The sequence below is a fragment of the Loxodonta africana genome, chromosome 16, assembly GCF_030014295.1.
Source record: "Loxodonta africana isolate mLoxAfr1 chromosome 16, mLoxAfr1.hap2, whole genome shotgun sequence".
Classification (NCBI taxonomy): Eukaryota; Metazoa; Chordata; class Mammalia; order Proboscidea; family Elephantidae; genus Loxodonta; species Loxodonta africana.
In genome coordinates, this window is record NC_087357.1 from 15,985,020 (window position 1) to 15,998,642 (window position 13,623).

Sequence of the window (13,623 nt, forward strand, 5' to 3'; positions counted from 1 at the left end):
GGCGCTGCCTCCGCGGGCCGCCGCTGCACCAGCACAAAGGCCCCGGGAAGAGGAGGAGGAAGCGTGGGGCCAGCGGCTCCCAGGGCGCAGCGCCGCCCTCATGGAGCCCAACGTGCGCTTCTGGATCACCGAACGCCAAGTACGGCCCGGGGCGCGGCCGCGGGGCTGGGGACAGGGCCTGGGGGAGGGCGCGTGGGCCGCCCGCGTGGGGTCGGGCCTCCGGAGCACGAGCTGCCCACCCGCGCTCGGCGACTTTGCGCCACCCACGTGGCCGCTCTGCACACGGGTTCCTCCTCCCGGAAGTGGGCTTGGAGCGCGCCCCAGCACCTGCCCGACCTCGGGCCCACCGGCTTACAAAGCCGGGGGTGGACCAAGGGGAATCCCGAGCTTGCTAGGTGCCCACGGTCACGCTGTCATTGTAGACATCGCTTCGGTCCCAGGCTGGGGCTGGCAGGGTCGCCACAAGGTCACCGTCCAGGTCGTCCTGGCGGAGGAGTCCACCCTTGGCAGGTGTCTGTCCTGTGCCTCATAAGCTGTTCCTGAGCAGCATATGGAGACCAGCCTCCCAACCTTGGCTCTGCCGCAGAGCAGGAGACCCGGAGGCTTAGGCAGCCACCCATCTACCCAAGTAACGGGTCTCAGCGTGCGTTGGAAGGCAGCGCTGTCCAGTAGAAATAGGAAGTAAGCGACAGAGGTGCTTTAAAATGCCTCAGCTACGTTTAAAAAGGTAAAAAGAAACATGAAATGAGTTTATTAATACAGTAAACCTGCAAAGGCCGAAACCACTGTAAAGTCAGAGAAGGAAAACTCAAATATTTTCCATTGACAGGATAGAAAAGTTGTAAGACTACATGCTGTCAAAGGTGGAAAACTTTGGAGACCAGGAAAAACAAGGCAGTTTCTTTAGGCTCTCACAGGTTTCACTGTGTCTTGTATTTAACCCAGTAGATCAAAAATACTACCATTTGAACATGCAATCAATAAAATTATTTTTATCTGTTTCTGTATGAAGTCTTCAAAATCCGGTGTGCATTTTACACCTTGAGTACATCTCCGTTGGGCCCAGCCACGTTGCAGGTGCCCCATGGACACGTGTGCAGCCTCCTACTAGACAGCAGGGCCATGGAGTGTTCTCTTTCAGGCCCTTACCTGAAGGTGGGGAAATTGAGAGGGGGCAGGGAGTTCTAGTTGTCCCTGGAGAGAGGGCTTGTTGCAGCAGCCCAGCTTACTTCCTCCACCTGTGACCTGGCTATGTTACCGAACCCTCACTGGGATGTCCAGGTCTTCATTTCTGGATTTACGTCTCACAACTGCCAAAAGGGCGAGGAAACAGATTCTGAGGCCTTTCTCGGTACTTGTTCAAGGTCATGTGTGCGATGTTCAGGGTCATGTGTGGGAAGGAACACAGGCTCAACTGATCCCAAAGCCTGGGCTTTTAACTCTCAGGAGCAATCTGATATGGAAGTATTTAAGAGTACAGGCTGCACAGTCATTTCCTGGCTGTCTTGCATTGAGTACATTAATGAGCCTTTCTAAGCCTCAGCTTCCTTACCTGTAAAATGGGGCTATCATGAGGTGACACGCAGAACAGGCAGAGCATAGTCCAGGGCCCTAGTACCCAAAAACCCAGTGCCGTCAAAGTAGGTTCTCAAAAAGCATGTTAATTTTACTATTATGCTGTATCTTTGTTTTTGTACTATTAACCTTTTTTGTTTGTTTTTCTTCAAGTCTTTCATTCAAAGATTTCTTCTGTGGACAGAACTATTAGACCCTATAAATTTGGTCATTTCAGTTGTAAGTATTTTCTTACTTTCAGGGATAAGAGATTTCACATTTTATTCTGAAACTTGAAGATTGTGTGGGCCCCCTCCCTTTTTTAATTGTTGTAAAAGTCTTGTGTCTCTTTTGGAAGCAGTTGAAGTAACAGACTTTATATATTATTATTTTTTCATTTTAATTGTGCTTTAGGTGAATATTATTATGTTTTTATTCCTTTTGAATGAGCTCGTTAGATTGGAAGGATGATAAATAGCAGTGTACATTGGAACAACAGGTAAGGCCGAGCCCTGAGCCAGGTGCTGGTGACTCAGAGATAATTGAAACAAACCGGCCATGTAATGGAAGACAGATTAGCAATGCTGGTCACAAACCATGAACTGGGAGCTGTAAAGGAGGGGTGTGGCAGGGAATTGGAGGAACCACCACTCGTGTCAGTTTGTCGTATTTTGGCGGCTTGTGTATTGCTGTGATGCTGGAAGCTGTGCCACCGGTATTTCCAATTCCAGCAGGGTCACCCATGGTGGACAGGCTTCAGCGGAGCTTTCAAACTAAGACAGACTAGAAAGAAAGGCTTGGCGATCTACTTTCAAAGAGTAGCCAATGAAAACTCGATGGATCACAACAGAATATTGTCCCAGATAGTGCTGGAAGATGAGCCTCCTAGGTTGAAACGCACTCAACAGTGGACTCAAGCATGCCCACAATCATGAAGATGGTGCAGGACTGGGCGACGCTTTGTTCTGTTGTACCTGGGGTGACTGTGACTCAGAACTGACTCAGGCAGCTAACCACAACAACGGAGAAAATGCTAGACTCTGTGGGTGGGGTGGTTGAGGGAAGGCTGAGATGAGCCAGGCAGGGAGGAAATGTCAGGGAAGAGAGGTGACCTTAAGCAAAGGTCAGGGTCAGAGCAGGTCACAAAATCACCAGCGCTTTTAGAGCTGGGAGGTGAGGCAGACCTTTAAGGGTTTTGTGTGTTGTTCAAACAAGAGGAGGTTGCACTTATCCTACGGGGCAGGTGACTAAGATGGAGCTGTTTGTGTTTCAGAGGGTCTCTTTGGTAGCCTGTGTTGAGTAACCACAGGAGACCATACTGTAGGTGGAGCAGTCAGTTCAGGGGGTGGCCCGGTGTCCAAGTGAAAGATGGGGAGCATTTGAACCAGGTGTGGCTGGGGAATGAAGAGGAGATGCCCTGTCACCAGCAATAACCTGAAGGGCAGGAGACAAAGGACACTCCCTTATTGTGCTCAAAAAACTAAAACCAAACCCTTGGCCATCAAGTCAGTTCTAACTCATAATAATCCTTTGGGCAGAGTGGAACTGCCCCATATGGTTTGCTAGGAGTGGCTGGTGAATTCGAACTGCTGACCTTCTGGTTAGCAGCAGAACTCTTAACCACTGTGCCACCAGGGCTCCACCATCAGTATAACCCCCCCAAGAAAACCAAACCCATTGCCATCAAGTTGATCCCAACACATAGTGCCCCTATAGGGTAGTGTAGAGCTGCCCTTTAGGGTTTCCAAGGCTGTGAATCTTTATGGAAGCAGACTGCCACATCTTTTTCCCATGAAGTACCTGGTGGGTTTGAACCACCAACCTCTCAGCAGCCTGAGCACTTAACCACTGTGCCACCAGGGCTCCTTCTCCATCAGTATGGCAATAGTTAAATAAAACATGGTACATTCATACCATAGAATTCTGATTAACTGTTAAAAGTAATGAATTAGATAGATACTATATGTTAAATGGAAACATAGAGTATCTCTGATGTTTAGTGGGAAAAGCAAGATGCATAAATGATAGCACTTTTGGAAACTATACTAAAAAAATGCCTTATATTGCTTATGGTTACATGTATTCATGTATTGTTGTTAGCTGCTGTTGAGTTGGCCTCCTGACTCATGGCGACCCCATGCAGAACAGAATGAAATGCTACGTGGTCCCCCATGATTAGCTGTGGATTGAACTGTTGTGATCCACAGATGCATAGATTTTCACTGGCTGATTTTTGGGTGTAGATTACCAGGCCATTTTTCCTAGTCTGGCTTAATCTAGAAGCTCTGTTGAACCTTCAGCATCATAACAACATACAAGCCTTCACTGATGAACAGGTGGTAGCCGCACATAAGGTGCATTGGCTGGGAATCAAACCCAGTCTCTAGCATGGACGGCAAGGCTTCTACCACTGAACCAGCAGGTAAGTAAATGAACTAGAAGGATAGACCCAGAACGCATACCAGTGGTTACCTCTAGAGTGGTAGAATGGGGAGGGATTGAGCCTGGGGGCAATGGTTCTCTCTTGTTGGGGGGGGAAAAAAGAGAAGCAATATGATGGAATGTTTGCAGTTGTCAATTCCGGGTGGTGGGATTATGAATGTGAATAAGTCTTATTTGTATTTTTTGGTAAATTTATTTTCTCAAATTAAGAATACAAGAAGAGAGAACACAAGGCTGAAATGACTAGATGTGGGTGAAGGAGAGGGAAGGGACTGCCAGGTTTCTGACTTGAGACACTAGGTGGATGGTGTTGTCCACTGAGAGAGTTACTATCAGAGAAGAACAGGGGGCAGCAGCAGTGGGGTGGGCTGTTGGAGCGGTCTGGGAACTGGGGAGGTCTAAACCTGAATTACACCTGGAATTTATCCTGTTGGAAACTCCCAAGAAGGGGAGAACCGAATTCCCCTTGCCTCATTGAAATTAGATGTACAGTTTAGATACAGTGTGTGCTGATAAGTGATGGTGTGATTCCTAAATCAATGGACGAATCCGAACAATGATGAGATCGTTGCTTCATCTTTTTTTAATATCTGTTTGTAGGAAAAAATCGAAAAATTGAGGCAACTCTTAGCAACAGATGAAGCCAGAGAGGACATGAAGAACGAGAAGGTGTGTCTGGATGCCTAAGTATACCTGGTTCAGGGCTGGGAGGGTTGCCTTCAGACGATTCTGCTTGAATAGTCTGAAGTCATGCATCGTTTTGGTCGTTAATCATATAATTGTAATCTTATCATTGCCCCTCCTCCCTACCCCTGGGCTTATAATTTGAAAAGCCTATAGGATCAGCTTTCAAAGCTGGGTTGGGTTTTTAAATGTAGTTAGAATTCTTTCTCATAAACCAACTAGAAGGAGCCCTGGTGGCATAATGGTTAAATGTTCAGCTACTAACCGAAAGATCAGCAGTTAGAACCCACCCAGCGGCTCTGTGGGAGAAAAGACCTGGCGATCTGCTCTCATAGACATTACAGCCTACAAAACCCTACGGGGCAGTTCTACTCTCTCACGTGGGGCCCCTAGGAATTGGAATTGACTCTACAGCGCCTAACAACAACAAACCAGCTGGAGCAGGGTTCCCCCTGCGTAGCAGGTATTAGCGGAGGTTCTCTGTAGCTGATTCCCAGAAGCCCCAGAGCAAACCCCAGAATTCCGGCAGGACTCCTAAATCAGAATATGATTCCTGACAGAGACAGTGTTCCGGGGCCGGGTTACATTCCTATGCAAGTGGTCGAACCAAGTGTTTGTTATCTCCCTTGTACGGACCTAGTGGTGTATGGAGCTTTCTGGAGGCCACAGACATCAGTCCCACAAGGCAGCCTGTGGAAAGCTCCCATATTTAACTTGGTTTTTCTAAGAGCTTGTTGGGGCCTTTGGCTGACAGCTTGACTAATGGTATGGTCATCTACCCACTTCGCACTGAGTAGGGGCAGGCTGGATTCAGAGACTATGGAGTTGCAGAGCTACAGGGCTGACTGGTCTCTTTTGCAGGGAAAAGTCAGGTGTTGAGAGGACCTAGAGTCCACTCAAAGGTCAGAATAAGTTAGGACTTTTCAGTGGCCTGGTTGTTTTCTGTGTGGGTCCTCTCTTTGCTTGTTGTTAGTTCATTTGTTTGTTCATTCAGCATCTGATTCATTTGTTTCGATTCACTCTGTCCACATTCTGGCCTTTATTTTGTGAAAGGTGGAGCAAAGAGGACACCAGAAATGAGACTGGTGGGGAGATTTTTTGCAGCCACACCACCTTACGAGCTATTGCTTGTTTTTTGTCTTTTTAGATACAAGAGGCTTGGAAGAGAAGTCTTGTAAGTTTCAGCCCTGTAGTAATTTTTAGCCTCTAAAATAATAAAGGTCCCTGGGTGTCGCAGATGGTTGGCACTGAAAGGTTGGTGGTACAAATCCACCCAGTGGCACTGTGGAAGAAAGGCCTGGTGATCTACTTCTGTAAGATTGCAGCCATTGAGAGCCCTGCGGAGCCCAGTTCTGCTCTGATACACGTGGGTCTCCATTAGCTGGAGTTGACTCTACCACAACGGTTTAAGATAACAAAACCAAATGTCTTTTGTGTTTACTCTTTTGAAGTCGACGGTGCATCCTGACAATAGCAAACTGATCCCCGCTCCTTTTCGACCTGCAGGTGAGTCAGTTTTTTTTCTGGAAGGATTTCTAGTGATGGGTCAGGAAACCACAGCTTTTTAATGTTAAGGGTTTTGGGGTTGACAGTGGAGAAGAGCAGGCTCAGGGGCTGGATCTGTGTTCAGTCCTGCAGTGAGGTCCTGGGCTATGGGAGTGAGGGGATAGGCCTGGGCTGGATCCTGCCCTGGTCCGTCATGCCCCAGTGAGCATAGCAGAGTATTTCACTGATGGTTCCAGAACATATGACTTATAAGGGCTAGCTTTAGGAATGCCATTTATCATCTTTCATTTTCACCATATCTAACTAAAGTAAAGGGAATAAAACCCCATGATCACTGCCACTCTAAAACTCTCTCTCTCTATGTTTTAAGCAAAACACTGGAAACAGGATAAATATCCAACAATTCGGACTGTAGTTAAATAATTCAATAATAAAATGAAGTAAGTCTTACGTGCTAATAAGAAGGATGGATCTCAGGAATTAGTATTAAGGGGCAAAACGCAAAGTGGAAAATGGTGTATAGTGATCCCATTTGTATAAATCAGGGATGGGGAGGCGGGGAGGAAGGGGAAATGTATACATCCTGATAAACCAAAGCCCATTTGCTGTTGGATTCCAACGCATGGCAGCCTCATGTGTGTCAGCATAGAACTGTACTCTGTAGGGTTTTAATGGCTGATTTTTCAGGAGATTGCCAGGCCTTTCTTCTGAGGTACCTTTGAGTAGACTTGAACCTCCAACCTTTCGGTTAGCAGCCAAGCACTACCCAAGGACTCCATATATCCTGATTTAAAAAAAAAAAAAAATTGCCATTGAGTCTGTTCGAACTCACAGAGACCCTATAGGACAGGGTAGAACTGCCCCATAGGGTTTCCAGGGAGCAGCTGGTGGATTAGAACTGCTAACCTTTTTGGTTAGCAGCCTGAGCTTTTAACCACTGTGCCACCAGGGCACCTGATAGTCGTGTTAGAAAACTGACCTGAAGGGATGAACAAGAAACCATTAACAGTGCTTACCTTTGGTAGAGTGACCAGCAAGGCTGGTGGGAGACTCATGTTTTTCTGCACTGTGCAGGTTTAATTTTGTGCCATTTCACATACTTATTATTTTTATTTGGAAAAAAGAGTAAAATTTCCTTTGTGGCCGATGACATCAGGAGGATGATGAGGTTTTCAGGTGTGCGGTGCCACTACCTATCTTCTCTCTGCCTTAGCAGCTATACTCACTGACTGCTCTGCTCTTCTTTGCCAGCTTTCCTGCCTTTCACGGGGCCCTTGGTGAGTAAACTGCCGCTCACCGTTAAGAAACGGGGAGTTTAGGATGATTCCCACCAGCTCCTGACAGCAGCTGGTGTCCCTCCAGCTCTAGACCCTGTCCCATTGACCCCCAACCCATGACCCTTGTCTGTCATTCATATCCACCCAACCCCAAACACATACACTCCTATCCCATCAGGTGTCCAGGCCCCTTGAAGGCCCACAGTGTCACAGGTGATCCTTGTTTTGAACACCTGTTGTGGGGGAGCCCAGTAAGATATGCCCACAAGCCCCAGATGATGGTTTGTCAACCTCTCACCCCAAGTCTCCTCCCGTACAGGCCCTCAATCTAGGACCTGAGTTGCCCTCAGTAAGGCCATCCACCTTGGCTCTCATGAGGTGCTTTTGTCCACCTCATTCATTCCCCACTCCTTGCACACCTGCCCTGTGCAAGCCCATACTTCTGAGCCGCCGTGCCAGATTGTAGGTCTTGGGGACAGGGACCGTGGTGAGGCCCCGGTGTTTACAGAGCAGCTAGTTCAGCATCGGTCTGCCCTCTGACCAGTGGCCCCTGCATCCTCCGCCCTCCTCTCCTTGTCCCAGCTCCTTGGGGGCTCAGCTGTGCGTCTGCCCTGGAAAGTTCCGGGCTCCTGTAGGCTCTGCTTCCCTGCAAACACTTATGTCTGTTTTACTTTCTTCCTAAAAGGTGTTTTTTTCGATGATGCCATCAAAAGGGATAAAGTCCTTGATTTTACCTCAGGTAGCCATTATTTCTATTTTCTGATTACTAACCTCCGTTATGCTAGAAACCAGAATGTGTTCAGTTTGCCTGTGTCTCTCTGCAGCTTTCCTTCTACACCTATACGACAGTCTTCAACATGGTCAATGGAAACCCAAGCTATGTGAGTATTAGGAGTCTGAGGGGGCGTGTAATTTTAGTATTGTTTCTTCTAGAGGTTTTTTTTTTTAAACGATCCTTGCTGGGTAAAATTACGGAATTTGCTAAACGTGTGCTTTTATTTTTCCTTAGCATCATCGCCCACAAGACAGTCTGTTACTAGGGGCAGGAGTAATTGCTTCGTCAACCTTTATTGGAGTAGGTATTTTTAAAAATATGTCGAACCTCTTTTATTCAGAATCCAAAAAGATTTATTCTGATTTCAAATTTAATTTCTACCCCAACTTAAACAATTTAGAAAGTATGAATAAGACATAAAGAAGAGAAAATAAACGTTTTCTGTAATCCTATCAGGAGTCCCTGGGTGGTGCAAATGATTAACGTGCTTGGCTGCTAACCAAAGGTTTGGAGATTCAAGTCCACCTCGGAAGAAAGGCCTGGCAATTTACTTCCAAAAGAAGATCAGCCATTGAAAACCCTATGGAGCACAGTTCTCAGACACACATGGCATTGCCATGAGTTGGAATCAACTGGTTTTATAATCCTATCACTCTGAAAAAATAACCATGTTAACATTCTAAGTTCCTACACATATACTCAAATTAAAAAAATAACTTATACTGCACAACATGTTATGCGAACTGTATATTGTTTTGGATATCAGGACACAATAACGGTTACAAGTGTTGACTTTGGCGTCAGACAAACCTGTTTAGAATCCTGGCTCTGACCCTTAGGGACTCTGAGCCTTGGGGTACTCCTCTGGTAAGCATGGAGAATGAAATACAATACCTACCTTGCTATTACAAGAACTAAAACAAAAACACATGGGAAAACCCTGGCCTGACCTGTATCAGGAACCAGGTAAAGGTTAGCTCTCTGCTGTTGAGTCTGTCCAAGTGATTTTTGGTCTCATGAAATTCTGATTTTCTCTTATTTTCTAGATAATTCCTAACTTGGCACAAATGAAGTATTCCTTGGATAACTATCTTGTTCGCTTTTTGATCAGAAGAGCCCTTCCAGTCCTTTTACTCGGTGAGCAGGAAGGGCTGGGGCATGCAGTCTGGGGTTTGTCTTTGTGGCCTTCGAGCCTTTTTCTGTCACCAAAGCCACCCGGGTTCCTCGTCTGTGATGTGGCCAGTGACAGCCACCATTGGCAGGCTGAGTCAGAGAGGTGACACTTTGCCTGCTGATACCCCGTGTCTTAGTTCCCTACGGCTGCTGTAGCAAAAAAACACCAGAAATGGGTGGCTTTAATACACAGACATTTATTTTCTCAGTTTAGGAGACTAGAAGTCCGAATTCAGGGCACTGGCTCTAGAGGAAGGCTGTATCTGTCTGCCCTGGGGGGAGATCCTCATCTCAGCTTCTCCAGCATCCTTGGTGTTCCTTGGGGACCTCCATGTGGCATCTGCCTTTCCCCATTTGTGCTTGCTTCTGTGCCTAATCCGCTCTTGTTATGTCTCAGAGGTGATTAGGTCCTAAGACACAGGCTACACTGATACGGCCTCGTTAACATAACAAAACCCTATTCTCAAATGGGATTACATCCACAGGTATAGGGCTTAGGATTTACAACACATATTTTTGGGCGACACAGTTCAATCTATAACTCCCCTTAAAAAAAAAAAAAAAAAAAACCCATTGCTGCTGAGTCAGTTCTGACTCATAGTGACCCCATAGAGCAGAGTAGAACTGCCCTATGGGGTTTCCTAGGCTTTAAGTGTTTCCAGAAGCCGACTGCCACATCTTTCTCCCATGGAGCAGCTGACGGGCTTGAACTGCCAACCTTTTGGTTGGCAGCCAAGCACTTTACTCACTGCACCACCAGGGCTCCTTATACCCTTTAATTGTCAAAGGATGAATGCAAGCCTGGAAACCCAAATTCCTTTTTAAAGACTCTCTGTAAAGCTCTCTAATGCATTATTTCACTTACTCCTGATGAAGAAATATGGGTGGGTAATATTATTCCCATCTACAGATGAGGAGACTGAGGCACAGAGCAGTGAAGTAACTTTCTCAGGGTCACACAGCAAGCAAGCAGTGGCACAGGGATTCCAGCAAAGAGAGTGACAGAGATGTTAACTGAGTGGTTAAGTTTGTCAGTGTGCGAATTCGCTAGTTCATGCTCCAGATTTGGGTTTGGTGTTCACAGCAGTGTGGAGAGTTGGCAAAATGATGTCACCGGTGAAATTGGTGAAACTGCTTTATAGAAACCTGGTCAAAGCAGATTCAGCAAAGAGGGGGCTGTATCTCAGGGACCTTGGCGTTCTCCTTAGGATCCTATCAGAGAGGGGGGCTGGGCGTCAGCGTATGGGAACCTGGTCCAAGACTGAGTGGCTAGCAATTCTGCTCCCAATCTCAAGCCCCCCCCAACCCTGCAGGAGAGAACATAGCTGGCCCAGCCGATGGCAGGGAGCACCTGAGGGCTGGGGGAGGCATCTTCAGAAAGAGGCTGGAAGTGGGCAGACCTGAGATGCTCCTCAAGCAAGCCGAAACTCATCCCTCGTGTGTGTCCCTTCTAATCCTCAGCCCAAGTCAGTGGGATGAATGTTCTGGCATCCCGAAGTTTGGAGACCACTCAAGGCATCAAGGTCATGGACAAAGAAGGCAAAGTCATAGGCTGTTCCAGAAGAGCTGGGGAAAAGGTAGGGGGACACGACAGAGCTGTAGCTCCTTGCCCTTTGGTGAAGAATCGAATTTTCTGTTTAAGAACTGGTAACAAATTCATGTCTCCCCTCAACCTTTCCTCATCACCCGAGAGAGATTTTGCGTTTTGCACCCTGGTATGTGAAAGATGGGCACCCAGCGACTGCTTGGCTTCTGTCCCCGTGGGAGGTCTTGTTCTCCAAGCCTGGCGTCCGCCCTCCCAGGGTGAGCAGACTGGGGACACCTTTGGAGGCCACTCCCCTCCCAGACTGCTCTGCACTCCAGGAAGTCATTGGGCTCCCCTCTCTCTTCACTCCACAGATCAGGTTTTCTTAATATTGGCATTTTTTTTAATTGTGGTAAATATATATATTTAACAAAACATTTGCCACTTCCACAGCTTGACTCCTAACCTAAGGATTGGGAGTTCAAACCCAATGAGCAGCTCCACAGAAGAAAGGCCTGGCAACCTGCTTCCGTAAAGGTTACAACCAAGAAAACCCTGTGGAGCCGTCCTGCTTTGTAACGCGTGGGTTCAGCATGAGTCAGAATTGACTCCACAGCAGCAGGTTTTGTTTTTTTGTTGTTTTTGGTTATGTGCACAATTCAGTGACGTTCATTACATTCCTCATGTTCTGTGGCCAACATACTGTCCATTTCCAAATGTTTCCATCACCCCAAATCTTCATCTTTAAGGATTGGTTTACTGTCCAGGATGGTCTTAAGAAATCCGGTGCTCTGACCTAAGATTTCTACAAAAGGCCTCAGTGTGTAATAATTTTTTGCTATTCAGTAGTTTATTCTTTTGCCCAATTCAACACACTGGTTCTGTGTGTATTTAGCTCCCAGTAGCTCTTAACCACTGTATTTTTAACAGGTGAGGTCTTTGTAGGCCTCTGTGAAATGACTCTAGCTAAAGAATTATAGTGTGAGGCAGTTGTCTGGAAACAGCATGAAGAGCAGTGTGGAAGTGCCCCAAATACGAAGTGAAGGAAATAGCTGGCTTAGCACAGTGTCCACATCCAAGGGGAGTCTCTTAGCCAGCTGGACAGCCTTCTCCTGCCCAGCATGGCGGAGGAAGAGAAAGTCGGAAACGATGGCTGTTCGTTCAGTCAGTAAATACATAATTATTCGGCTCATGAAACATGTTACTCTCAATCCTGTCGGTGACTTACAAATCTGAATTATAAGCCATCAGATACATACGGCAGTATTTTTGTCATATCTAGTAGCATGTCTGAAAATACTGGCCACCTTTCTAATGAATTACAATAGAGATTCAATGATTACAAGTTACAAGGAGAGAAATTGCTGCCAGAAAGGAGAATGATATCTCTGGGTTTTCTAATGAAGGTTCATGTGTTTAAAGAAGACACCTAAAGAGACTTTTTTAAAAAAGCTATGATATGGTTTATTTCAACATATTAAACCAAAATACAACAAAACAACTTCTTACTTTGGAAACAGCCTGAATTCTATATATGCAGCGTTGGCTTGATGGACAAAAATGTATTTTCTCAAAAAATATTTAGGTATACCACACCTAACAAAACTTTCTGTGTACACAGTAGATACCAAATAACTTTGCTAGATGACTAGACATTTGGAAAAAATCTAAACAGTTGTGAAACAGAGTCAAATGCATAAATTAAGAATATTGTGAGCTTAGTCTAAGAAAGACTTTGGATTGTTATATTTTCACCTGTACAAGAAAAATTATTCATGTCTTCCATTTTCACATATTTTTTTATTGTAAAACCAATATGTAACACAACACCTATATTTTTCTATTTTTATTTTGGTGAAAATATACACAGCAGAACACACCCCTGTTCATCAGTTTCTGCATGTACAATTCAGTAACACTGGTTACATTCTTCGTGTTGTATCGCCCTTCTCACTCTCTCTACCGCATACTGTCACCACCATTGACTTAGACTCACTATCCCCTAAACTTCTCATCTGTGCTTTACAGTTACTGTTGACAGGTTAATCTCATATAGATAACTCTTTAAACTACTGCAGTGCTCATGTCCAACATCCTTTACTGATGTAGCTAAATAATTATTTAATTTAAAGATGACTTCAGGGGATAATTTTAGTCCGTGCTTTGAAGTTTTTCTCAGAGTGATAGATTCAAGGGTTCACCCAGTCTCAGTAGGGCCAGTGAGTCTGGATTCTGTAAAAATTTGAAATTCTGTTCCACATTTCCCCCACTTTTCATTAGGATTCATCTATTGATCCCATGATCAAAACGTGCAGTAATGGTAGCTGGGCACCATCCGGTCCTTCTGGTCTCATGGCTAAGGAGTCAGTTGTTCATGGAGGCAGTTACACCTACAGTACAACACACACACTCACACACATACACACATAATTTTTTTTAACGCCTCTATTTTGAAAGACATTTGTAACAGCTTTATTGAGGCGTAATTTACATACTATAAAATTCGTCCGTTGTGAGAGTAAAGTTTGATGAATTTTAGTAGATTTACACAGTTGTGCAGCCATTACCACATCCCGCTTTAGAACATTTCATCATCCCCAAGGTTAACTCATGTCCACTTGCAGTCAGCCCCCACTCCCATCCTCAGGCAACCACTGATCTGCTTTCTGTCTCCATTGTTTCGAAGT

At 45.7% G+C, this 13,623-nt stretch overlaps 1 protein-coding gene across 1 annotated transcript in view; it reads left to right on the forward strand.

The window, feature by feature from the left end:
• The window catches only part of SFXN4 (sideroflexin 4), a 25,355-nt gene continuing 11,732 nt past the window's right edge, over positions 1 to 13,623 (forward strand). Inside the window, exons 1-11 of the mRNA XM_064269257.1 lie at positions 1 to 139; positions 1,729 to 1,794; positions 4,597 to 4,665; positions 5,828 to 5,854; positions 6,132 to 6,186; positions 7,438 to 7,463; positions 8,149 to 8,202; positions 8,288 to 8,344; positions 8,473 to 8,538; positions 9,285 to 9,375; positions 10,873 to 10,988. Of these exons, the coding sequence (XP_064125327.1) occupies positions 101 to 139; positions 1,729 to 1,794; positions 4,597 to 4,665; positions 5,828 to 5,854; positions 6,132 to 6,186; positions 7,438 to 7,463; positions 8,149 to 8,202; positions 8,288 to 8,344; positions 8,473 to 8,538; positions 9,285 to 9,375; positions 10,873 to 10,988 (666 nt within the window). The 5' untranslated portion in view covers positions 1 to 100. The remainder of the gene's footprint in view (positions 140 to 1,728; positions 1,795 to 4,596; positions 4,666 to 5,827; positions 5,855 to 6,131; positions 6,187 to 7,437; positions 7,464 to 8,148; positions 8,203 to 8,287; positions 8,345 to 8,472; positions 8,539 to 9,284; positions 9,376 to 10,872; positions 10,989 to 13,623) is intronic.